The sequence below is a fragment of the Gouania willdenowi genome, chromosome 5 (genome assembly GCF_900634775.1).
Source record: "Gouania willdenowi chromosome 5, fGouWil2.1, whole genome shotgun sequence".
NCBI lineage: Eukaryota > Metazoa > Chordata > Actinopteri > Blenniiformes > Gobiesocidae > Gouania > Gouania willdenowi.
Genome location: NC_041048.1, coordinates 22468769 through 22494845, shown reverse-complemented (window position 1 = coordinate 22494845; position 26077 = coordinate 22468769). Strand labels below are relative to the sequence as shown.

Sequence of the window (26077 nt, the reverse complement as noted above, 5' to 3'; positions counted from 1 at the left end):
CTCACATCTGGACCACGTTAGTCACTTCCTGTTCCAGCATCTGCTTCCACAAAGGCCAGAAACGACTCTGGCAACCCTCACGCACTGCTGGGAGCTTAACACGTGAGCAGCACTGTGCTCAGTGAGTGTGGTTATCAAGTTAAAGAGGTTAAAGGTAAATCACTTCTTCTTTTTTCTGTAGTTAGGGAAAGACCTCACGGTTCCTCGTGATCAGAGCCAAACCAGAACTGGACGGCTTGTATATTAAACAGAAGTGAGTCATTGTTTGATGTCTGTGACCAATTGTGTAATGGCTGTAATGCACACATGTGAGTAACAGATGTGTGGTATCTATACATGCATTCAGGAACATCTAATCGTTTCCATTTACATGTTTATTAGGTTTGCATTTTGCAGATACTGTAGGTAAAACCACATATGAAGTGTTTAGAAACGAACTAAACCCCAAAACCACTTTCTGAGGGTGAGAATGGATGATTGTGACATTTTGGTGGCTTCTTAGATCGCGAACTACCACTGTTGACCCCACCCCTCCTCATGGTGACTTTTGAATAGCTAATTTGCATAGCATGGATATTCTACAAACACAAACTTTGAAGATGTTTTCAGTTTAAGACTTTTGTCCAAGCCGCTCAATATTGTTGATTTATTTTTTTTGAACTTGCAGCAGCACTATGGGGCTGTACTACGAAGCTGGATTTCCTCTTATCGCTGGATGACTTCATACGGGTCTATATCACCGTGGTAACGTAGGTTGAACACCTAACCTGGTTGGGACTAGGTTATGAAATAGTAGACTGGAATACATCCTAATCTTGTATTATTCAATATTTAATACAGGCGATAGTCTGGAAGCGCTCACAAGGCGTTCGAGTTCTGGGGGCGGGACAAACACACGCAGAGTAACCAATCAAACGAACAGCAGACCTGACAACAATAGCGCGACAAGCGTAGATCTTTTTGGCGTGTAGTATGGTAAAGACTTGCAATTTTAAAGTATCTTATTGTTGTGGTTTCAACAACATATCCAGGTATTTTAAAACGCAGCAGCTACGCGTGGCTTCTCCGTGGCAGGCGCCATGTTTGTTTTGACGCCGCTTGGTGCCGAAGATATGATGTTATTTCTGTACGGCGCTGATTGGCTCTGTGTTTTCGAGTCAAGAAAGTGAGCAGAAACCGCTGCATTACCATACCCACTTTCTTACAAAAAGTAAGGAAGTGGGTGTGGCTTATTGAAAGGCGAATGAAGTGGATAAAATCTGAGTGAGTGAAGTCCTGCCTCCTGACCAATCAGTTCTCTTGGATAATGACCTGCCCATTGTTTGAAAATCATGGTTGTTATGCTGATTTGACAGCTGCGTTTGGGAAAGAAAGAATGAATGATCCGTGTCATGGACGGATCATTTATTCTTTCAGTACAGGTCCTTTGTGTTTACAGTCAATCTTTGGATTTTGTTGTTTTTCCCCTTTTGGTTTGTAAACAAAGTCGATACAAATATTTATAGCTGAGTGAAGCAATTCTGTATCTTTACTGTTCTCCTTTTCTGGCTTCGTCTAAGCTCCACCTAATTGCTAAGTCATAACATTTATTCAGTCTTAGAGTGTTTTTGCCGAGGTAATTATGGCCACACAGATGTGCTTAACTTTCGATGTTAAGATATATTCTTCTTACTATTTCTCAAAAAACACCATTACCGTTCATGATCATCTCATTTAAATTCAAACGTGACTGAACAGAGAAGAAAAGGCTTGTAAACAATACACATGTAGCAGCAAGTTTGAACTAGCATTGTTATGTTTGTGTCTATGATGAGGCTTGGTCTGTAGCCGTCTGACGTGAACATCCACAAAACCGGCTCCTCTGGCTGATAGAGAGGTGGAAAAGAAACGGCACTCACAGCTGCAGCTCATTCCTGAACACAGCAGCACAATCCTCAGGGTTATGTGTCACCAGTTGTTCATTTTTTAATTCTCAGTCAATCCCTCCGTGAACAAAGGAGGAGGGACGAGCTGCAGGGCCAGTATCAGGCCTGTCCACTTTTCCATCCAAACATTAGGAGCCTCTTACATGTGGAGGTCGTTACAGGCATCATTACAAATTGCTATTTATCAGACAACTCTGACGTGTCCGTCCAATCCAGCTTGTGGTGATGCTCCAAGGGAAAACATGTCATCAAATAAAAGACCAAGTTCATTTATTATTTTCTAAATCTTTTGAGACTAACCATTATATGGACAGATGGCACACTCTAATCCAGTGTTTCTCAAATGGGGGTACGCAATGGCACTAGAAAATTAGTAAATGAAAACATAAAAAATATAAGGTTTCACAATGTTTATTTTTAGTTAAAAAATTATAAGCAAACTGAATATTACCAGCAACTCACAAAAACATGCAAAATATGAGAAAAATGTACTGGATAATAAAAAGAACAGACAAACAACAAAATACACAAAATGACACCAAGACGAACACACACACACACACACAAACACACTCTAAGAGAACAACATACTTGCCATTACCAGCAGCACACAAAACGACAAACACACAGTAAATAAGAGAAAAATATACTATATACTAAAAAGAACAAACCAACAAAATACAAAAAAATTATCATAAAAATGATTTAGATTAGAACATGCACTGAAAATACAAAGGTCAATCTTTGTCCCACATAAGGAGGACGATGACCATAAATTATAAAAAAAAAAAAACATAGAAATAAATATATTCAGGAGGCACTAAATAGTGTTTCATTCCACTTATTTACAAAATAAGATTCTTTAAAATGTGTGTTATCACTCATTCATTCCATCATTATGATCTATAGTTGTTTTTTCACAGAATTCTGAGCAAAATGTTGTAGTTGGACATAAGGGGGTACTAGGATTCAAACCAAAGAAGTTTGAGAACCACTGATCTAATCAACTTAACTTGCATGTTTTTAGAGAAAACTCACACTAGCCCAAGAACCTCCAAACTCCACAGAGAACAGTCCCAGTTCTTCTACTGGGATTTGAACCAAACAACCAGGGCCTTCGTGCTCAAAGGCACTGTACACTACTCTGCTGCCCCACACCCAGTTTCCCCTATCTATAATGGAATAATTTGCACCTTAGGAAAAAAAAGCTTTTCTAATGGTATTAATTGAATAAAGCAAAATAAGTTATACTGATGTTTCCCATTTTACGATTCTGTTTTATTTTATTTTTAACATGTGATAATGATTAAAAAAAAAATTGACCTTTGTGCAACTTTCTCCATTTTCAAGACTTGGGTAAATCAATTTAAATTGTCCATATTGGTGGTTTATACGAAGAATATGATACAATACAAAAATATTGCAAAATACAGTTGAAACTCCAGAGTCAATGAATAAAATAATTTCCCAAAAAAACAAGAGCACAACTTTATAGTAATAATGATAAATAACTGAGTAATGTCACACTTCTTTTTTTTTTTTTTTTTGTTGTTTTGGAAGTAAGACTGGACACAGCTAACTAGAGTTGGTCTTTTGTTTTTTTGTTTTTTAGAAAAACTCACATAATGTTAAAGCATAAGCAGGTTTGATGCTGGTTAGCATCAGAAGAAGTAGTAACAACAGCTAATGTCAGCAGATGTGCTAGTGGTTTATCAGCAGGGCTCAGTTTGTAGCTTATGTGGCCACTTTTCAACAGCAGAGAGATATGGGGTGTCGAATGTAACAACTCAATCACTTTTTCACAGCCGACATATTTTGAACATTTAGCTCATTTTCCATTAGCTCATTTTTCTTTCATTTGAGACAGAAATGTATGTATAATAATTCTATATCAATGTTAAAAAATGTGTACACATGACAAAAATAAATCTTAATATTAAAGTTAAATCTGAATGTTAAATCAGTCACCAAGTGTAAAGCTAAATGTTTACAATTTATGCAAAGTGGGCAGGTCGGTGCTTGTCAATCACCAGGCCCCGCCCACACTGTGACTCAGTGAGTGAGGAGAGAGGAAAAGCGAGACTTTGCAGGATCGCTGCAAACTGAGGAACTCGAAAGAGCGGAAATGACTGGTGTACGGGCTGCACATCAGCTGAGGGAATGTGTGGACAACTGCCCTCAGATAGTTTAACAGACGTAGATTCACTGAGAGTACCAGCATGCTGTATGTCAGCTTACTTTTGCCAGTGATTAGAACAGTTGATGCAGAGGACCTTGGAGGGTGGGGTGTGTGGAGTGTGGGCGGGGACCCGTGATAGACAGGTGCTGACCAGCCCACTTTGTAGAATTTCTAAACATTTAACATTTACATTTAGATTTCACTTTTACATTTAGATTTCACTTTTACATTTAGATTTAACATTTACATTTAGATTCAACATTTACATTTAGATTCAACATTTACTTCTAGATTTATTTTTCACGTATACACATTTTTAACAATTATATAGCACATGCTGTTTTCCATAAATTTGTCTCAAATGAAAGAAAAATGAGGGCAATGTGAGTAAAGTGAGCTAAATGTTTAAAATATGTCGGCTATGAAAAAGTTACCAAGTTTTTACATTCGGCACCCCAGAGAGAAAGTGACTTTAGTTTTAATTACAAATGTGTGAATCACAGAGGTGGTTTTATGTACAATGGCTGACTAAACAAAGAGACACGCAATTTAAATATTTATAGACTGATGGGCTTGTTATCACTTGTATAAGGTTGAGTAATATGTGCATATTGAGTAATATGTCACTGTACATCAACTCCCAAAAATAATTTGCTTCCATACATACAAAAATATTTCTTAGCAGTAGAATGAAAACATAGCAAAGGTGGGATTTTGTGTAGCTCATTGTTATATAAAAAATAATTAAATATGAATGCACACTAGGAAAGAGTTATTTGTCAATATTTACAGTTCATGATCTCATTAACTACTTACTTCACCTTTCGAATTCTGCTAAGGAACCTCCCCCAGCTTTTATCTTTGGGGTTTACTTGATCTTTCTTCCATGCACACAATTAAAACAATTGTATTTTTATCAATGGAAGAGAGATTGGTCGCTTGTAGAATATTCCCAAAGTGGGGTACGGGTATCACCAGGGGTATGCAAATTGTCATTGGGGGTATGTGAATAGAAATTAAAAACACTGACAACATTGGAAACTAGAATATAATTAGAGCAGTTAATGTTGATGCTAGGCTAATGCTAATGCTGGGTTAAAGTTAATGTTACGGGAATGTTATTACTCAGTAAATGCTAGGTTATTGCTATTTATAAGCTAAAGCTAGCTAATGCTATTGCTAGGCTACTGATAATGTTAGGTTAAAGCTAATGCTATTGCTATGCTAATGATGATGCTAGGTTTTTGCTAGGCTAATGTTAATGCAAGGCTAATGCGAATTTCGGGTTAATGTAAGGGGAATGCTAATGCTAGGTCAATGTTAGGTTATTGCCATTAAGTTAATGCTAATGCTAGGCTAATGCTATTTATAGGCTAAAGCTAATGCTAGTTTAAAGCTAATACCAGGTCAATAATAATGCTAGGCTAATGCTAGGTTATTGCTAGGCTAATGCTAGTGTCACTACGAATCCTATCACGGAATTGGATCCTTTCAGATCTTTTCAATGCATGCGTGTAGAGACGGTCACTTCCTTCACTCGCAATCTTTAAGACAGAGCTGCTGGGACGTGATATTTGAATGTAAACCGACCATACGACGTTTGTTAAATATTTTTGATAGTACACATTTAAATATGTGATTGTTTTGTGGTGTTTTTAAACACACAATGTTTTTTTTTTTTGTTAATAAATCTTGCCATGATGCAAGATGTAAATGCTTTGATGTCTTCCTTTGAAATTAACTCGTAGGGACATATCAAAGCAATAAGTAGATGTCTCTGAGGAAGACTGACAGTTCAAAACATGTCAGGAGATAAAAGTAAATTACCTGAAAAAAGGTTGTCTGAAAAATAAATTCCTTAAGTAACATTTTCAAATTAAAACAAGTAAAATTACTGATTTAGAAATAAAAGTCATAATTGTAACTCAATTACAGTAACGTGAGTACTTGTAATCCATTACTTTCACCTCTGTTATAATTCAAAAACTATATTTGACACGGAATGATGGAGTTTGTCTTGAATACTGTAGGTCTGACACCCCTCTCACGGTGATTAGGTTACCATATTGATTAGGTGGTGTTATCGGTGTCATTTTGGAGATAAAGTTGGCCTCCTGTTGGTTGTGTTTCTCAGGTGGAGCCAGGTCAGGCAGCCGTTAGTCCCTGAGGGCTGGAGGGGCTCTCCATACCTCCCACCCCCAACAACCCCCTCTGACGCTCCAACTGCCACAGTGCCCGGGCGGAGAGGGAGGAGGGAGGGAGGGAAAGTTTCCCCTCTTTGTGTCTCTACAGTTGTGCTGACTTCAGCGGCTCAGAGGCGGAGTAGAGGAGGACCGAGTGGGACTGGATCACTTCAACGGCTTCCCCTGAGAATGGAGACAGAGAGGCTTCGCTCCCCTCCTGTTGTGTAGTGAACATTTGAAGCGGGGAACGAGACGAGCCATGCGGCAGTGAGAGAGCAGCTCCTCGGTCTAAAGACAGCCAACAGGTCTCCAGCTCTCAGCGTGTGTGTGAATGGTGGACCGCTGCTAAAGCCTGACAGGACGGGTGTCACCGAGCACTTCACGGCAGAGCTCAGCTTGTTTGTAAGTAGAAAACAAACTTTACAACACGTAAGTGGTTAAACGTCTCCACTGTTCAGCCTTTTACACCCAGTGCTTCTTCGTGAGAGTATGAATGGACCGTATGGAGCACATGTCATCAGTGGTTCTAACTAATCCCAGCAGATCCTCAGGCTGAAACGCTTCAAATAATATCTAGAGCTTTCTATGGTCCCAGGCTTATGATGCAAGTGATCCCTTAGCCTGGGAGTACAAAGACACACTGATCCATGGCAATAAAGGCTTTATTGGTGTGCACTGGGGCAGCCACTCAGACCAAAGTCTCATAGTTATGAGCTTTAATCCGTTGCTGGCTCACAAACTACTGGTTTGAATTTTCTCTGGGTCTAAAAGCTGTATTTCTATTTTATTTTATTTCAAGCACATTATATTTGATAACCCAATTACAATTATTTAAAAAACTAAGCAAAGTGTGCCCCCAAAACACTTGTAGTTTACACTTCCTACAGGTTGTTGTTGTTGTTTATTCGGTTTAAAGGACAGTTGATTTCTTCTTATTTAAAACACCAATAATGTTCAATGATTCCCAGTTTCTCCCTGTGACTCCACTGGGTAATCCATGCTGGGAATGACTCCTGGTTTCTGGGTGTGATGACAGCCTATACACATCCTGCCCTTTACTGGGGAGCAGCAGTCTGTACTTACAGACCATCAGTGGAACACACACTCCCCTCCTCCTTTATCTGACCTACTCAGTCAGTTTAGCAGATGGTTTTGCCTCTTTAAAAATGCAAAAAGGAAGAAATAGGAAGCCCGGCCCTGTTTGGGGAAGAAGAGCGGGCAGGAAAGAAGGGATGATGAGTAGAGGCTGATGAAAGACACACGGCACATGTTGATTTTTAAATTTTACAAGGCTTGTCACACTGATTTTTAAGAAAGTACAATTTAATTTAAAATGAAACCATGTACATTAAGAGAGAAATACTTTTTGAATCAGATATTAAGGCAGCACCGTAGTGTAGTGCATAGTTGCCTCACAACAAAAAGGTCTGGGTTTGAATCCCGAGGTGGGGGGGGGTGCCCTCCATGTCCGAGTACTACGGCTTCCTTCCATCATTCAATGAACATGTTAACTGGAGTGGCTAAAGTAGGCCTGGGCATTATATCAAGATTCAAGATATATCAAGATGTCTATTTTGGCAATATGGAAAATTCAATATTGCCTATAATTATATATTTGTGTTATAGTTTATTTTGTATTAAAATGCTTGTTTTAGTAGTCACTGCTTTCACGCAGTTAGATGTATTGCTGAGTGCGTCCCCCAATCCAAACCTTCCCCTAAACAAACCACACTCACACATGCTGTCTGTTGTAGGAGAAAAAGCCAAAAGTGGAACATATTGTGCAGCTGTTTAATTAATGTGCTTGTGTGGCATTTTTCTTCAGCCATTTTAACCCAGAATTGTCCTTCTAAGACTTTATTGCGTTAAAAATGTTGAGATTCATATCGTATATTGCCATTTTGAGTAAAAATATTGAGATGAGTTTTGGTCCATATCGTCCAGTGCTAGGCTAAAGCTGTAGACTTGAATGAGTATATGAATGGTTTGCCTCACGTCCCATGTGAGTCAGCGAAGTGCAACAGTAGACCCCTTAAAGAGTAAGTACACCCAAAACTTTTTTCTGCTGAATACATATGTATCTGGGTATGAAGTAGTGGTGTTGATTGATCCTAGTCCCACTCTTCACATTTTAGTAAAAGTATTTTAATTTTGGGTATTTGGTTGTAAAATGTCCAGTATACTGGCCACTAAAGGTTGAACGCCTGCTATTACAACTGAATTTTGCTATTGGCTGAGGCGGATTCTTTCAGATTCCCCTGTGTGATCAATTTTCACCGTTGGCCCGCCCCTCCTATAAAAGTTGAAAGGAGGGAGAGGGTTCCTCCAATCACAGCCTTCACTGTGCATTGATTGACAGCCAGACTAAGAAAGTCTAATGCTCCGTGCGTTCCTGCGGTGTTGTTTTTGACTCTGTGTTTCTATAAAGAGCAGAATCTGGTCTATTCAGAGGGTTCATCAAGCTATGTGTGTATTTACAGATGCATAGGCCACGGTTACATGATGTTTTTAATTCAGAATGAGTTATTTCAATTTAAATCATTTGGAATTAAAGTGTTCTGCTTCGTGTTTACATAGAGATAGTAATTCCCGAATTGAGGTTTACATGGAAAACCGGTTTATTTGGCTTTATTCAATTCCACTTCATGTCCGGGGGTTGGGCAGGCTTTGATTGGACAGTGGGTGAACGTGACGTATCACGTCTGTCAGGAAAAACGCACAACAAACCTTTTATTGTCAGCTATAACACAGAACATCACACACGAGAACTGTTTTCAATTTTATTTTGATTGTAGTTTTGAAGCAACAGCTCAACAATAACACACGGTTTGGACCGCGGCGCGGAAGGGAGATAGGAGCTAATCACCATTAAAAGCCCGCTATTACTCCGGAAAACAATCACCATGAATAAATAGTTGTTCCCTGGTAAAGATAGTAGCTCTAACAACAGGTGAAATGATAAACTTAGTGATATTTCAGCCTGTACATGCAGTACGGGGACGCATTTACTCCACCTCTGGGTCCTAGTGCCAGCCGCCCAGTGAAGCCTGTTCCATTTACCGAGGTCCATGTTGTGTTTAATAAGTCCGTGTGAAAGTACGCAAGTTTATGCTTCCGTCCATCCACTCTTTTCATTACATACATTTCCTTTAAGGCTCTTATTATATAGTCTCGGCTGGAGTCCGAGCCGCCGCCATCTTGGATTATGTCGTCACCAGCGCGTCATCGCTGCCAGTCGCACATGCTTTAACGACCCAAATTAACTTAAAGAATCAGAATCAGAATCAGAATCAGAAGAGCTTTATTGACCAGGTACAGTTTAGAACAATACGAGGAATTTGACTAGGTAGTTGCAGTGAAAGGAGACACATCAACACACCGGAGCAGCCATTTGCCATTAAAGCGGAAATAAGCAAGTAAACTGTTTACAAGAGGAATTATCTAACTCGGAATTAAAATCGGAATAAACCAGCCACTTAATTCGGATTTAAGTTTAATTCAGAATTAAATTAGCATTAGGAATTAAGTGTTTACATGGTCAGTTTAAAGAGGAATTAACTTTTATTCTGCTTTAAAGAGGAATTAAAGCTCCCATGTAAACGTGGCCATAGTGTGCGTATTCCTGTCTTAACCCGTCTACCGGGCTATCTGAGTGGGCGTGTCTTACTGCTACAGCAGTAACGCCCATAATCTAGGCATTTTTTGAATTTCACTCCTAGTGGCAGGTCAGCAGAAGGCAGGTGTGTACTTACTCTTTAAATCCTGAGAGCAGTAATAAAGGAACAAAGAAGATGGATGGATCTGATTTATTAATTTTCACACAAACACACACTCTATAAGGCTGCTTGCTCTTTCTCGTATCCACAGTTAAGATCAGCATTCGTCTTCAGATATCAAAATGGTCAAAGTTTGAGACAAACTATTTGAAACAACTTTTCAATTCCATACAGTTAAAAAAGGAACAATTTCCACATCACACTTTATGAATCTTAATTTAGTCACCTCAACGCTCACCTTACTCATAAAGGTCTGCAAATAGTTTCAGTTTAAATCATTTAACACAGTCATACTTCAGGCACTACGTGTTGGAGTTGCTTCCTCAGGCAGACTGTCCTGAACTATCAAAACCAGGCTGAAGAGCTGTTTTCCAACAACAGCCACTGCTTTAAATGCCAAAAGCTTGATGTGTAACATAATTATATGATAAGTCTGCCAGGGATCTGTGCAATGTTATTTAAAGCCAAACAAAAACCCTAAAATAACTTTTTTTTAACTTGTAGATAACAACATAACTATAGGTTATTTACCTTACCCCGGTTCTCTGAGTAACATGAGTGAGATGTCTCACCTCCTCATCTCCTCGTCATTCCTCAGAAGCCCAATGTCATTACGCCAATCCTGATTGGCTGGTGAAATGTATTCATCCACGACAGGTAGTCCCACCTACTATAAGTAGAGTGGGCGGATGATACTACGCCAATGAAATAAGCAAACCTCTTCTCATTTGCCAAGCAAGACAGGTTGTATGGTGAGACGGCTTAATATTGAAAAATGGATTCGTCTTATAGAATCTATATTGGATTTAGTGGCAGTAATTGTAATACTTAAACTTGGACTAACCCTGCTGTATAGCTTTAAGCATTGGCTGTAGCACTGACATGTGAAAGGCATGTGAAAATTGATGGGGAAAAAAACGACATGTATGATATTTGAGACTCGTGAGACCGCTGTAGGAGACACAATTAGAGTTATTGCTTGATGTAAAATGATAGAGCTGTGCTTGAAGGGCTCAATTCATGTACAGGCACTACACTGGAGGTCTAAACCACTGCTGTGTGACTGTGGGACTGCCTGTATGTTATTATGTCTATTTATGAGCTCCATCGAAGGGAAGCATTGCTGCCTCTCAGTAAGGAAAGTGTGGCTTCAACCCTTGGTGGGACACATTTTTATGTTAAAGTTAGCATTTTCTCTCCCTAGGCCTGCTGTAGTTATCTTTGGGTACTCTGGTTTTCAATTCATACATTCATAAATATGTATGTTAAAATAGTATTTGTTGTCAGTTGGCCATGGGAGTGGATTCATATGTCTGTGAATGTGTGCCTCAGTGTATTTGTCCCAGTAAAGGTTGTATTTGCCTTTCAGCACTGAGTAATTGTGCATAGATGAGTCCCTAGGCCAGTGGTTCACAACTTTTTCTGCCCGCCATCGCCCAAATAAAGGTGTCAGAGACCGAGGACCCCCACTGTTCCTCAGGGGTGTGAAAAAAAAAAATTGATTTAACGATATATCATTATTTTTTGGGTGCCAATCAATAAATCAATTTTTTTATTTAAAAAATTGATTTAAGAAAAAAAAAAAAAAATCATCTGATATTTAATCAATATTTTTTGTGTATTTGTGCAATATTTCAGTAATTACAATGTTTTTAATGTGTTGCAATGGTTACTTGATGCACTTGATTTTATGATGGCAGTGTGTAATGTCTGCAATATTTATGTATGCACAGGGATTTTATTTTCAGATCAGTGTTTAAACTGACCCAATAGGAGAAATTATTTGTTCTTATTTTTGTGCATTGTCAATAACTCAGGGTGCTTTATCCTTAATGTTCTCACTTACAGTTGTTACAATATCATCATTATGTTGTAATGGTTACTTTGAGACTTCTACACAGTAGTTTCAGTGAAAAGAAACTTGTTGCACTTTATTTTATGATGACAATGTATAACACTAATAATAAATAAAAAAAATAGGATGTTTTGAAGCAAATAGGTGTGACTCAATTTGTCCTCTGAATGATCAATATCTTCTAATGAACATATACAGCAACTTGATTTTTCATCATTAACTGGGTAGAATATCGCAATAATATCATATCGTGACCCAAGTATCGTGATACGTATTGTATTGCAACATCCTTGCCAACACTCACCCCTACTGTTCCTGAAGGTTGTTGAACACAGACATGAACTTTGAAGATGTGGAGACAAGGTCATCTATAAGGGGGAATAAAGGGGAGAGCTTTTTGGGGTCCATCCATAAAGTCAGCAAAATGATGGTCCATTGTTCATTGAATCTGGAATAATCACATTTATTTATTTATCTGAATAATATCCACTGTTATCCAGGAAGTTTAGTATTATTTGTGCCATAGTATATAGTCATCTTAGAGATGCAAATCCTTGTTTTATTCAGAAATGAAATGGGTTAAAAGTGACCAAAAATGGTGTAAAAGTTGGTGAAATGGGATTTTAAAAACCACAGAAATTGGTTAAAAGTTTGACAAAAACAGACAGAAAAACTGGTAAAAAGGATTCAAAGTGTCAATATTGGAACATTTAGTTTAAACTGGCAAATAATGGGCATGACTAATAATAGGCAAAATAAGCATGGAATATGGTGAAAAGAGGTTAAAAATGGGTCAACATGTGACATTAGGTGGGAAAAGTGGTGGAAAGGGTTAATGAATGTCGAAAATATCTTGAAAGTAGAAAAATGTGCATAAAAGGCATTGGAATTTGATGGAGAGGTGGCAGAATTGGATTAGTGTAGCAAAATACATTAAAAGGAGCAAAAATACGGCAAGAAAAAGTTATGAAAATAGGTTAAAATATGACAAGTTTGGTGAAGTTGCAGAAAAACGGTAAAAATAAGCAAAAATGGGCTTAAAGGAGCATAGGGCAGGATCTAGAAATCAGACTCCATAGTAGTGACACCACTGTGGATAGTGTAACTGCCAGTGACGTGCCGTGACCACTAGGGCTGGGTAGGTACGTTGCAAATCGAGACCACCAAATACAATTTCATAAGTTTCTGCTGTCAAGTGTTAATTCAATTCAAATCAATTTTACTTGTATAAAGCAATTTCCAACAAAGTCATCTCAATGCGCTTTTCAAAATATAAAATTCATATTAAGAAAGAAAAAACCCAACAAGATCCATATGATTTAGCCATCTAACAAAATCAACATCATAAACACCATTAAAGAAACATAAACAATTGATTAATATAGCCTCCAAACTCTCCCATCAAGATATACGTATCTCATGACACGACAGCACATCCATTGTTTGTGTTGGAAACACGGAGAAAATGACAACAACTTAGAACAGCCTTAGTGAGGAGCATCCACAAAGTCAATCCTTCCTTTTGTTCCATTCACTGTGAAAAGCATGAAACATGTTCTGACCTTACTTTTGCTGAAGGTCTGGTAGCTCAGGTGTTGGTCTCCATCTTTTAAAAGCTGTCGTTTTTCATCAAAACAAAGTTTCTTTATCGTCTCTAGCGCTGTCATCCTGCCTGTCGTGTTATCCCGCCCACTAGCTTGAGAACGTAGCAGCAGCGGTCACATGATATCAATTCACTAATGTACTGTGAACTTACGTATAGCATTTAGCATAGCGCGGTTACGTGCAAAGGCAGCTCTCTACACTGCCTTTGCACGTAAATGGTTGTCATCTTGGGGACCTGACTGCGCATGCGCAAACACGTAAAAACACGCAATGGGAACGGAGCCAGAAGAGCAACGTGCCTTTGGGAGGGGGCGTGGCCTCCCGCTGCCTTACAGCGGAGTGAAAAAAAAAAAAAAAGACCGTGCAGCTGTTCCAGGAAATAGCGCTGTTTAGTAATTTGGGCTATGAAACGCACAAAATGCGGACACTTTCAAACTTCTAGGTACTGTAGGCTATTGGAAATGGAAAAATAAATAATTTGTAATTATATAATTAAAAAAAAAAATTATAATTAAAACAAATAATCAAATATCAATTCACCCTTGGGTTGGCACTGCCTACCTTGCCTACCCTGACGGCACGTCACTGGTAACTGCAGTCATCAGCCAAGCCGCTGCAGGGGTGCACATCAACCGTTGAGCACCATCACACAGCTGATACTGTAACTAGAGGATGGATACCTGACCGATCGCTGACAGGACCCGACGGCACTGGACTGGTCAGGTTCAGACAGATGTTTAGAACTGGTGGTCGGCTTTGGTCACATAGTGTTGTTTGCGTTCAGCATTTTTGCTTTCCTGCTGCAGCAGCCACAGCTAATGTAGTCCTGAAAAATGCAACTTTATCTGTAACAGTGAGAGCCGTGATTCTTGGTGCAGGGAGAATGGAGCAGAGGACGATTATAAAGGAATACACCGTTGAAACATTCTTTTTTCTGCACAATAACATGGATTATATTTATATTTGATACATGGATTATGTACAGTAAATAGATCCAATGGGTCTCTTGCGTGCACCCCGCCCCCGTTTGTGTTTCACTTTTGCTTGTTAACCGTGCGCTGACCTGATGTTGACATTAACAGTTCTTTGTTCATAAAATCGGTGCTTACCACTAAAACAAACTAAATATGTCATTTCTTTGAGGAAAAAAAAAGTGGTTTTCACTGTCGGGTCGGACTCGGACGAGGAAATGCGGGCCGATCCTCACTCCAACTGTAACACGGTTATTTATTTACTTGCCATTCATGTGACAATTTTCTGTATGCATCTGTGGAACCAAACTCTCCAATCCGTCAAGAACGCGCACCAGCGTCATTTGACTTCACGTTCGCAGAACTGCGTGGGAAATTCACGCCCAGAACAGCAGTACAAAATGTATCACACAATCTTTTCAAGGCAATAGTGTAAGTGTGTGGGCTCATTCTCTTTGGTTTAGAGCGCTTCATCACTCATTAGCATAAAAAAAACATAAAATTAATGTTTTGTTTTTTTTTTTTTTTTCCAATTCCTGCCCTATGCTTCTTTAAATTGTTCAGATAATATTCTTAGTTTGTTGACGCCATCTGGAGACCCCAAGGTTGAGAACCCCTGCTATAGAGCACAATATTCCCCTGAACTAGATAAGTTGGATGAGAAAAGGAAGCAATGCCTGCCTGATCACCTTTTGCACATTATCAGCCATCAGATGAAACAAAATATCAGATGTAAGTCAAAGCCCATCCAAACAAAGTGGAGAACACATACATTTCACACAGATTATTTCAAACCCCACCCCTTCTTGCTGAGAAGCCACAGTGCTGACAAGTAAACCACTTTGCTGTCTGACTGTAGCTCCCGTCCTCCAATCCTGTGTTCATCAGCCACATACTGTGTATAGTGTATCTCCATTCCACTTCACTGTCCCGCCCACTAAAAGCAAAAGCTTCTCAACATCACAGACCTCACTTTGTGTACAATCAGCACGCCCATCTTCACTGGCCGATAACAACCCAAACGTTTTACAACAGCATATTGTGTGGCTGGATATTACTACTTTGAGAAGAATGCAGTGTGTTAATGAACGTATGTGGTTCACATGTTCACTACAGTCATGCTTCATAGACACAGGACTTCTTTTTGAAAGTGTTTTTCATCAATCCTAATAAGTAGTTCTCTGTATTCTAAAGCTGAAAGACCACCATTGTTTTCTGCAATATTCAAGCAAGTACAAAATAAAACAATTAGGAGTGGGGGGAAAAGCTGGATTCACTGAATTTACTACAACTATGAATAATACGCATTTGTAGGATTAATTATACTACAGCATTGGTTTATTCACTTTATTGAATTAGTTTAGGAGCCAAACATCAGACAGAAAATTGCATAAATGTGTCCTTGGACGAGCCATATTTAGCCTAAAACACAAGTCAGCAGTACTTTCATGGGTTAACAGCTACACAAACAATTAGTAACACACATTTACATTTAGGTACGAGACTAGCTTCACCCAAACACATGCTTTTGGAGTGTATGTGGAAAAATTCCTCTCAGGCATAGTGGGGACGTGAACTGCACACAAAGAAATATTTGTGGGCCAACAGGCCACACCAGTGAACATAACTATTGTTGAATATGTTGTGCCAGCAACTGTTCTATCTAGCTTTAAAATGCTCACCAACCTCACAATAATATACAATCATAAGTTTGCCAATTAAATGAATGACAGTCGATTTATGTTCATATAACAGAGATAAAAATGGAATATTATACACTGGTTAACTGTTGCGTGTTTCAGAACCAGTGCAACACAAACATTTAGGTTTGAGATAACGCATAAACCCTGGTGTTCACGGTAATGTTTTCTTTACATGTGAAAATCTGAAAATACAAACAAATTGACTCAAAGCTGTAATTATAACAGATAAAAATAACCGTATCCAATACATTAATGCTGGGAGGTACGTAGTTACCTCTTACGTGTATTCTCCCATCGGAGTGGACGACACAGATCAAGTATTTTGTATAGGCATGTAAAAATTAATCATGAGGCAGTTCAAAATCTATTCAAAGGTGTCACTGTACTTAAAAATTAAAAACAAAAAATATTTATATTAGGGATGTAACGATTAATCGTAAGGCAGTTAAAAATCAATTCATAGGTATCACGGTTAATATCGATTCTCTGAAAATTGAATCGTAGTACTTTTTTGAACAGCAGAGGGCGCTATATATTTTACCCTTCTCTTGTCTAGAAGTGTAGGCCGCGGGCGGAATCTGCTACTATTTTCTTTCTGGCTGCCTCCTACTCTTAAACATGTTCATAAATGATTCCTTACCCCTTTAGCACCGCTAATTATATACCGGTATTGCGGTACATGAAAAATTCACAACATTATATTTTTTAAAAACACTGGTATTTGGTATCATGAGCAGATATGCTACATGTATAATACGTGTTCATATAAGTCTTTCATAGATGACCATAATTGCTTTCGATCAGTCCTAGAGAGAATACAGTATGAATAAAAATTCATCAAAACCATAACAACTTTATTTATGGGGGCTACTACTCCCTGAGCCAAGTGTGGTATTTGAATGAACTACATATAAATAAATAGGACTTGTCAGATGATACAAGCAGCTCCACACACTACAGTAATCCCCTAAATGCTCTTTATTGATCCAGAAGGAAATTCAAAACACCAGCAGACCCCTACAACCCCCCACATGTAGGAGTAAGAGAGGTTAAAAAATGAATGAATACCTAGTTTGGCATTATACACAACACATACAGTACAAGACCTAAGTTCAACTTTAAAGACTTTGGGGTAATAAAGAGTTTACATTTAATGTTTTCAGAAAGAAATCATTACTTTATATTGTGAGGACATAGCTAATTGTTTTCTATTTTTTTTCATTGATAATGTTAACATTGCTTCAGGGCAAAATATTCTTCCATGAAGTACATATTTTAAATAAGGACATTTACGACTGATCGTGGCATTTTTGTTCTTTGAACACTGGTTTAAAGGCATTTTTTTTTTCTTCTCTCTGTTGTGCTACATTTTTACACCACACAAGCAGCATTAGCTGCTATGCGTAAAACCATTAAAGACTCTCAGGCATGTTAGCAAAGGCACTTTTACTCAGTGCTTTTGTTTGCCAGGCAGACAAATAAAAGCCTTATTCTCACTGCATCAAACACAGTTGCTCAAGTCAAAACATCTGTAGTAACAATGGCATCTTTAAACACTGTGATGTTCACGTTTTCTGTATTCCATTGCTTCATTGTAAACACACGTCTTTGGTCAGTTGTGTCATCTCTCAGAGTCAGTTCCTGCTGAAACCTGATGTTCCACTTCCTATTCTGGCCCTGAGCTTCCTGCCATGGTGGAACAGGAAGTGTGGATCTGAGACTTTTGAATCCTATTCATTTCAGTTCAGAGTGAAAGCAGATGTGTTGTGGCGGATGAGTTTAGGACGGTGTTTGTGTGTATACTATTTGATGATGTAAAAATGTACCAGTGACTGATTATCAGTGTGATTCAGTTGATTCTCAGTGTTGGGGTGATTTATAGTTCCAACTGCTCGGACCACCGTGCATCCCACATTCTTGTCAGTGAAGTCTTCAGACTGCTAGTCTTGTGCTGCAGGTTTTCGTATTCTCAGCTGGTCCTGGTCATCAAGTCAGTGGAGCGCTCACTGAATCCTTGGCTCTGCTTCTCCACACCCCCACCGCTTAATGACACACACCCAGATTTGCTATGTGGGGAACTTGTCTTTTCCTCAGCAGCTGAGCACTCATTTCTGGTCCACTCCAGCCCCCAGTCAGTGTTTGCTCAAAGGGAGTGACCTCAGGACCAGCATGATATTCCATAGTTCCTCTATAACTACTACTTATGTGTAAACTGTCAGTTCCAGGTTGACACTGCCTCAGGAAAAGTAAATACCAGCTCATATGACATCTTACTGTCAAACATTCCCTGGCTGAAATTGTTCTTTTGAACCGTCAGAGTTTACAACAACAAAAAAAACTCACATTTGAGCACATTCATTAGGAATTGTATAATCTAGTGTGGTATTTTAAGTAAAATAAGGTTCTTGTTGACTGCGAAATAGTTTATAAAATGCATTCTTAACTGGAAATTGTAGATTCCCCCCTTACCACAACATTTAAAGCACACATGTCAAATATAAGGCCCACAGGCCACATCAGGCCAAGCAAGCGTCACATTATTGTAGTATGAATTACAGGGAATAAATAGGTCAAAGTATAACACTGTGCATTTTTCAGGGGCAGATATTTGCATTGCAACGTTGATTAGAAACAGTGTTTTGAATCAATAACTAATGAATGTGATTAGAAGGCTGCATAGATTGTTGTTGATAATATGCAATTATTCTTCTGATGGGAACAGCATAGCTGATGTTGTTACCTTTGTATTAAAGCTGCCTTACAAAGCTCCTCGCTTGGCTTTACATCACTTTTCTCTTTGCCTTTACATTGAAAGAGTTGCCAGGCAACATTGGCTGGTCGGAGATTCAGCAATGGGCGTATTCAGGGGGCCCTCCACAGAGTCCAGGCCCTGAGATGGATGGCTCTGTTTAGGATCCCGCCTCTTAGTCTGCAGCACTGAAGGCAAACATCTTGGGCTTGTTGCAGTTTCCTCACCAAACCAAGCCATCTTCATGCAGCCTCTTGTTTGTGTGCAGGCTTTTCTCTGAGTGCTATCGGAGGTCACAGCATGGGGCCTCCCAGCCTTTGTTATTGTCCAGAATGGCTCTTTTCTCCCACTGCAGCTCTAACTTCCAAGTTTGCTGAACATGAGACACTATTGTGACGAAGGGCGGGAGTAACCTGAGAGAGAGATTTGAGTTTATCTCAAACCATTTGTTTTTCACTATTTGCTTTATTACTGACAAAGTTATGATGAATTATTAACTAGTTTACACATACTTTTTGTCAGCTTTTGCTTGTTACCGTTACCCAGAGTTTAAATGGATGCCAGACGCTGACCACAAAAGTCTCTCTCTGCTAAATGTTGTACGTTACACCAAGTTATTGAAGTTTAATTTCATTGATTATTGTACCAAAAGCTACGCTGTAATTTAATGTACGTATTTTACCAGATAGTTTACTGAGAAATTGTCAATGAAATTGGATTCCTTTGCCAAGCGGCACAATATGCATCTGCTTTTTAAGCACAAAGCAGGGAGTACCACAGCGAGTTCGAGCAAGTTGTCAAACAGGTATACAAAGCTGCACACAGGTGTATTTCACATTCAAAACACATGGGCAGGTCACGCAAGGCGTCGCACTACACTGACGCCAACTGGAGCAAAGTGCGGGGACAAGTGTGCGCCGAATAACAAACTGGTGTAGTGAGCTCACGCACATGACAGATATATATCTGCTGACATTTGTCTTTGTGCTTCTTCATTCCATTTAAAAAACAAAACAAAAAAACCCTCCTTGCTGCTCTCTCATATGACTGTATCTGCTGTAACTGGGAAAGACAGATCAGAGCTCCACCCAGACAGCACTGAGGGACTATGTATTTAGTTTCTTGAGTTACAGTCTGTTACAGCATGAACACAAATACAAGGACAGAAATTAAGAGTTTAGTTTATATTTCCAAAGTTGCTGCCTACTGAAAAACTAACTGTACAGTACTCATTTAAAACACATTTCTAATTTCTAATTGAGAACAGCTTGACTATGTAGTTGGTTTCTTCACATCAAAGTGTTTTTGCTCCCTTTTATCTAGAGCATTGGTTGTCAAACATTTTTGGCTCGGGTAACCCTTTCTCTTATTTCTGCATCGAAGTACCCCCTTTGTCAAACATTTTGGTCAGAATACTATGGGGGGGGGTACTGGGATTCAGAAATAAGAAAAGGGGATACTTGAGTCAAAAAAGTTTGACCAAGGGTACATGTACCGCTAGGGGTACTTGGAAACATTGAATCTAATTCCAATATCCTGAGTCATTTTTTAAGCCTATTACAGACACTGTACATGCTCATCCAACATCTTTTCCACTCGTTGACAATAAACAGCATTAATGGAATAAACAATATTGTGGCCTTAATATCCTACTAAATTGTTACTAACATGTTATGCTCATCTACCTATAAAAGCAAGAAAGGTCTGCGTGCGTGGGTGTTTGTGGAGCGAATATCTCCCCGACGCGGTGTCTGTTCGACCTGAAAATTTGTCAACGGCCTCCACATACCCCAAGTGTGTGCATCCGTTATTTTGGAGTAATTCACCTAAACCGCTGCATTGGTACAAACTTTATTTAACAATTCATCATGCGCATGTCCCATAGAATTAAACAAAGGAAATTGCACACGCTATTTTACTTTGCATCCGCAAAGATACCCCTTTATAACACTACAGAGTATGTAAACCTTTTTGTACATCCAACCTTCAAACACATACTCATTTGACCATAATTGACCACTCCCACATGAATACATACTTCCGACGGGCACTGTACTAGTTAATAAAAAAGGTTGACATTTTCCAGCTGTAGGATATTTCAGACGCCAACATGTTAACAACATGTAAATAAAACAAGAAAGGTTACTAAATTGTGACGAAGGGGTTCTCCTAATCTAAAGAGAGGCCTCGGGGGGGTACATGAGACAGAAAAGTTTGGGAAACACTGCTCTAGAGGACAACAATGCATTTGTAATGTTCCAAATATTGGTTCATATAACTCCTAACAAATGTGTTCTTATGCAGGTTATTTGTTTGCGTAGACTGAGTACAAATGGCCACTTCCTGGACGGTGTTGTTTATCAGAGCAGAAGTGAGACATGTGAGCGATAAAAAGCAAAGGGAGAGGGAAAAGCTGAAAGGGACTGAAGAAGAAAAAGGAACTTTCCTATGAACTCATTTTTTCCATGTCAACTCGTCCATAGACGGGACATTCAATTACAGTCTAGTGTCTGCAAAAGGAGGCAAAACAAAAGCTGGAGGAGAGAAGCTGGCAGTGAGTGCAGAGAAAAGGCAGGACAGACTGGTCCTGAATGTTTGTCTCAAGCAGAAAAAAACCGATGAGTTTGTAATTGGAGCTTAGCTTTGGTGAGCTCATAAGGAGGCCCGCCAGCAGACTGGTGGAGAAAGAGCAGTCCACCCGTAAACCTTCAGTCCTTCTGCAGCTCTCCACAGGCCTGCCAGCGTAAATATCATATACCATCCTTCAACAACACCAGTTGTTGCACTTCAGCTGACAAAGAAGGCATGTAGAAAGATCGCTGGAATCATTAGTTGCTTTATTTCAGTGCTGTGTTTTAGCGTTAGCCACACGTTCTTTTTCATATGCACATATTTGTTGTTGTTTGACATAAAATGCCAGAAATCTTACTGCATTTTCTACAATTGTTAATTGGAAAATGGCTGTAATGATTGAAAATAGAAGATAATAAGTTTTTGAGTATGTTTTTTATGTGCATCTAAAGAGCCAAATCCTTCCTTCACTTCACCTTTAATTCATGACATCTTGGTTCATTTGAACTTTTTTAAGGAAAAAAGGATTTGAGTTTATTTGCTTTATTTTTTTATTTTTACAGCAATCCAACCTGCTCAGATGGACTCGAGATAATGCCAAGTGAGGTCCAAGCCTCATCCTGAAGTTCAACCAGTCCCAGAGCCCCCTGACGTGAGAGCAGAATGACGGATCCCACTGGGCTGAGTTCTGAGGGGGCGGGTGCAGGCATGGCGGAGGTGGATGCCTGTAGTTTGGAGATAGACAGGAAGTATAATGTCATCCCTGTCGTCATCTGCTCCATGTGTTGCCTGTTTGGCATCATTTACTGCTTCTTTGGTGAGACCTTGACACTGATCTGTCTGATAAGGAATCTGATCTTAATAACATACACATATACACATATACATACTCTGTTGTTGTTGTTGTTGTTGTTGTTGTTGGGATGATCGTGAGTGCACGTGTTGTAGAGAGGTCTGGTGCATCCCCCCAAGAAAAATGTGCAATTTATAACCCTCTGATGGCCAAATTTTGTAAAGTAAAGCTAAAGTTAGTTTTTTTTAATCTTTTTACTGCCTTACTTTAAAGCCAAAAGTGATTTGTCTAATTGGTGAAGGGTCATGATGACTTGAGTTAGAGGTAATCATGGTTGGTATAGATCCTCCACTAATAAATACTAAATACACTGTATAGACATGAAAAAACATTTAATTTATAAGACTGATTTGAAGACGCTCTTATCAAATACAGATTATAAAGATGGTTTAAACCAGGGGTTCTCAACTGGTCTCATCCTGGAACCCACATTTTGTCATTGGGTCCCAGAATTCAACTAACCAAATTTAGTTTTTCAAAAATCGCTGTTGAAAACACACACAATCTTTTTTAAAACACAAGTCTCTATATTTTCCTGTGCAACATGTGTTTCACAGCATGCCTGTCATAAGAAAAGTTTCATTCAAAATAAAAGACAAGTCTAACATGAGACATTAAGTATTTATTTATATTTGACCAGCTGTCTGCGACCCACTTTTGGGTCCCGACCCACCAGTTGAGAATCACAGGTTTAAACAACACGGACACGCCTGGAAGTCCAAGTCTGCAACAATTATTACGACGGTACCGATTAAAAAAGAAAAAAACAACAAAAAAAGCCCCCCGACACTGGTTGAAACACATCGTAGGGGCCGACATCACACCGTAGAAAAGCCCCTACGTTCAACAGCACTGACGCTGGCCCTGTTACATTCTCTCACTGCTACTCTGTCCTTTCACTCTTCCAGGCTATCGCTGTTTCAAAGCCGTCATGTTCCTGTCGGGCCTGATGTTCGGCTCGGTCATCATTTTTTTGCTGTGCCACAAAGAGCATGTGCTGGACATGCAGCTCAGCGTGGAGGCCAGCGCAGGCATCGGCCTCGGTATCGGTCTCCTGTGCGGCCTGGTCACCATGCTGGTGCGGAGCGTCGGCCTCTTTATGACCGGGTTACTGCTGGGACTCCTCCTGGCTCTTGCCGCTCTGCTGGTGACTCAGCAGTTTTACACGCCCACCACAGTGTGGGTGCCTCTGGGGGCTCTGCTGGGATCGGGAATGCTGTTTGCAGTGCTGACGCTGCAGTGGCAGAAAACATTCACCATGTTGTCCACGGCCGTGTTTGGAGCGGCCATCATGACAGTGTGTGCAGATTACTTTGTGGAGATGCTGGCTCTGGCCTCACACGTGTATGACTGCCTGCGGCTGACGTCTGGGCCGCCTGTCTGCTGGTACAGCTGGGTCATCCTGGGCATCTGGCCTGCACTCAGCCTCTTTGGAATACTGGTACAATATAAGCTGACGGATGACAGCTTCTCACACACCGAGGGTAAGAAAACCACTAAGAGGGTTTGCCTCAGTCTGTGGGCGTGGCTACAAATGGGTACATTGATCTAAGAGGAAACAAAGTCAACTGTGAACATGACAGAGTCAGAGTACTTTAGGAAGTATAGCACAGTGTTTTAATCTTAGCAGTTGATCTCTTCTTTCACATGTCAAACTCAAGGCCCGGGGGCCAAATCCGGGCTTTCAGAACTTCCAATGTAGCCCGCAGGTAAAAGTATGAATGACAAGAGAAAACATAAATCATTGTGTAAATTTCCATCTCAGTCCCCCCGTGAATGCACAAATTCAGTGAAACTCCATAACATTTCCTTGGCTTATAGTTTTTTCATGCCTAGATTACATGATGGCTGTCATTTTTTTATTATATCAAATTGTTGCAAGAACTCTGATTTTTTAATTTTTTTTTTTTCCCCAAAATGCTGCAATTTCCCTCAAATGATTTCACTGAATTTAACCAACTGAATGAAAAATTGGTCACAAAATCAAAACAATTTAAAGTGAAGATCCTGCAAGGACTGGTATTATATCTGTCACTTATTGCTTGGATATTGTTGGTGCCTTACATACTTATCATTGATACACGGAAGTGCAAACTAGGGCACAAAGTTGACATTTTTTATTTTCCTGCCTAAATTCTGCAGCGCAGCAAAAAACAATATTTTGAGTCAAACTGTAGATGGAAGCCATTTTATTGTGTAAACACGTTTTCTTAACCTGAATTTTCATTACATTTGACTAATTAAATGTGTATTTCCCTTCACAGTCGTTCTCAGCCGGAGACAGAAAAGAGTGCAGCTGATGAGGATTCGGGAAAAGGACGCCAAAAAGCGTCAGCAGGCAGGTGGGCAGGAAGGCACATACCGTCGTAAACCCACCCCAGTGAAACGTTACGCTGGGGATCTACTGGCGCCGGTCAGTGTTTCCTGACGTAGCGTAGGCTGTTGTGTTCTTTGGAGATCTATAGCACAATACGCAGAGTAGTTTATTTATTATAAATCAGAGAAAGAGGAATGAAGCTTCCTGATGTGTTTTGGGATTGTTGTCACTCATTTGTCCCTGTGCTTTGCTCCTCCTCTCCTCAGAGCTACCTGCAAAGTCTGCGGGACAGACAGATGGGCACAGGCACCTCCCTTAGCAGCCTGAGCACCAACAACCACACCATGATCGACATGGACTACGACACCAGCTCCACGGTGCCACTCACAGCTACAACTCCAGTCGTCAGAGTCTGATGAACTCATAGAAAAAAAGGGACTAACCAGTGACCTCCAGTTAGTCTAGCTAACCTAGAGTGGAAGCTGGTTACTGGTCTGCAACGAAAGTTGTTTTAATCCCCGTCTAACCAGTTTGTAGCAAGGATGCAGCTTCTGGTCAATCATTGGAGAAGTCCAGTTCCTGTTTCTCACAGAAACACTCTCAAACTACCCACCCCTAGGTCTGCACTCATTTCTGTTTAGAATGTCTTCATTACAAAACCACAAGTACGAGCCTCAAAGAATGACATTTTATTTTTGTTAGTTTGGATATTCATGTACTGTATTTTGAGAGTAATTCCTGAAACCTGTCGACTTTCTTTTAACTGTTCGGTTGTTGGCTTCGTTTCATTTTGTGTGTGTTTTGTAGCTGGAACGTGATGAAAGAGTGAAATATAAGCGCTGATAGATGAAGCGGGACAAAGAAATGCAAAAAACTAAATAATGCAAATAGCCCTGCAGAGCTCCCTGCAGCACTCCTAACAGTTCTGTGACTTTTTTTTATTCTATCTTTGTGGTTTAGACGAGTGATGAGAAGAATGGAGGAAGAGTTTTTATTTTTTTTTGATTAATTTATCTTATTACCAAGTTTGGAGTCATTTTTTTGTATTTTTTAAGACAAAAAAAAAGTCAAAGCATGTGTGTTGTTTTTACAGTTATTCATTGGTTGTTGCAGGGACCGTGCACTTGGGACCTGAATGTGTAAATACCTGTTGATAGAAATTTCAGAGATAAATAAATGCGTTTGATTGAAAACTGATTCCAACTTGTTTGTTTTATCAGTTTTTCTGTGTCCCTCTTAGCAACATAGGCACTGACACTCTGGATGCTTCACTTACAATAACGAGGTCATGGCAAGGATTTCCCTCTCTGCTATTGGTCAGGGTTGCCATGGTGCCCCTATGTTTTTTTTCTCCCCCTCTCAGGGAGAACAAAGCGGGACAGAACACTCT

General features: G+C 39.6%; 1 protein-coding gene across 2 annotated transcripts; it reads left to right on the top strand.

Annotated features, from left to right (window-relative positions):
* Window positions 1-6208: 6208 nt before the first annotated feature.
* On the top strand, window positions 6209-25884 carry LOC114462937 (transmembrane protein 198-like). Of its 2 annotated transcripts, none has more exons than XM_028446057.1 (5): window positions 6209-6689; window positions 22081-22334; window positions 23279-23854; window positions 24635-24712; window positions 24954-25884. In XM_028446057.1, the coding sequence occupies exons 2-5, from the start codon at window positions 22181-22183 to the stop codon at window positions 25004-25006; spliced, it is 861 nt and encodes a 286-aa protein (XP_028301858.1). In that variant the 5' UTR covers window positions 6209-6689; window positions 22081-22180; the 3' UTR covers window positions 25007-25884. The 2 variants fall into 2 exon arrangements, with proteins under 2 accessions (XP_028301858.1, XP_028301857.1); XM_028446056.1 differs by having other exon boundaries at window positions 6212-6689; window positions 24635-24783.
* Window positions 25885-26077: the final 193 nt, after the last annotated feature.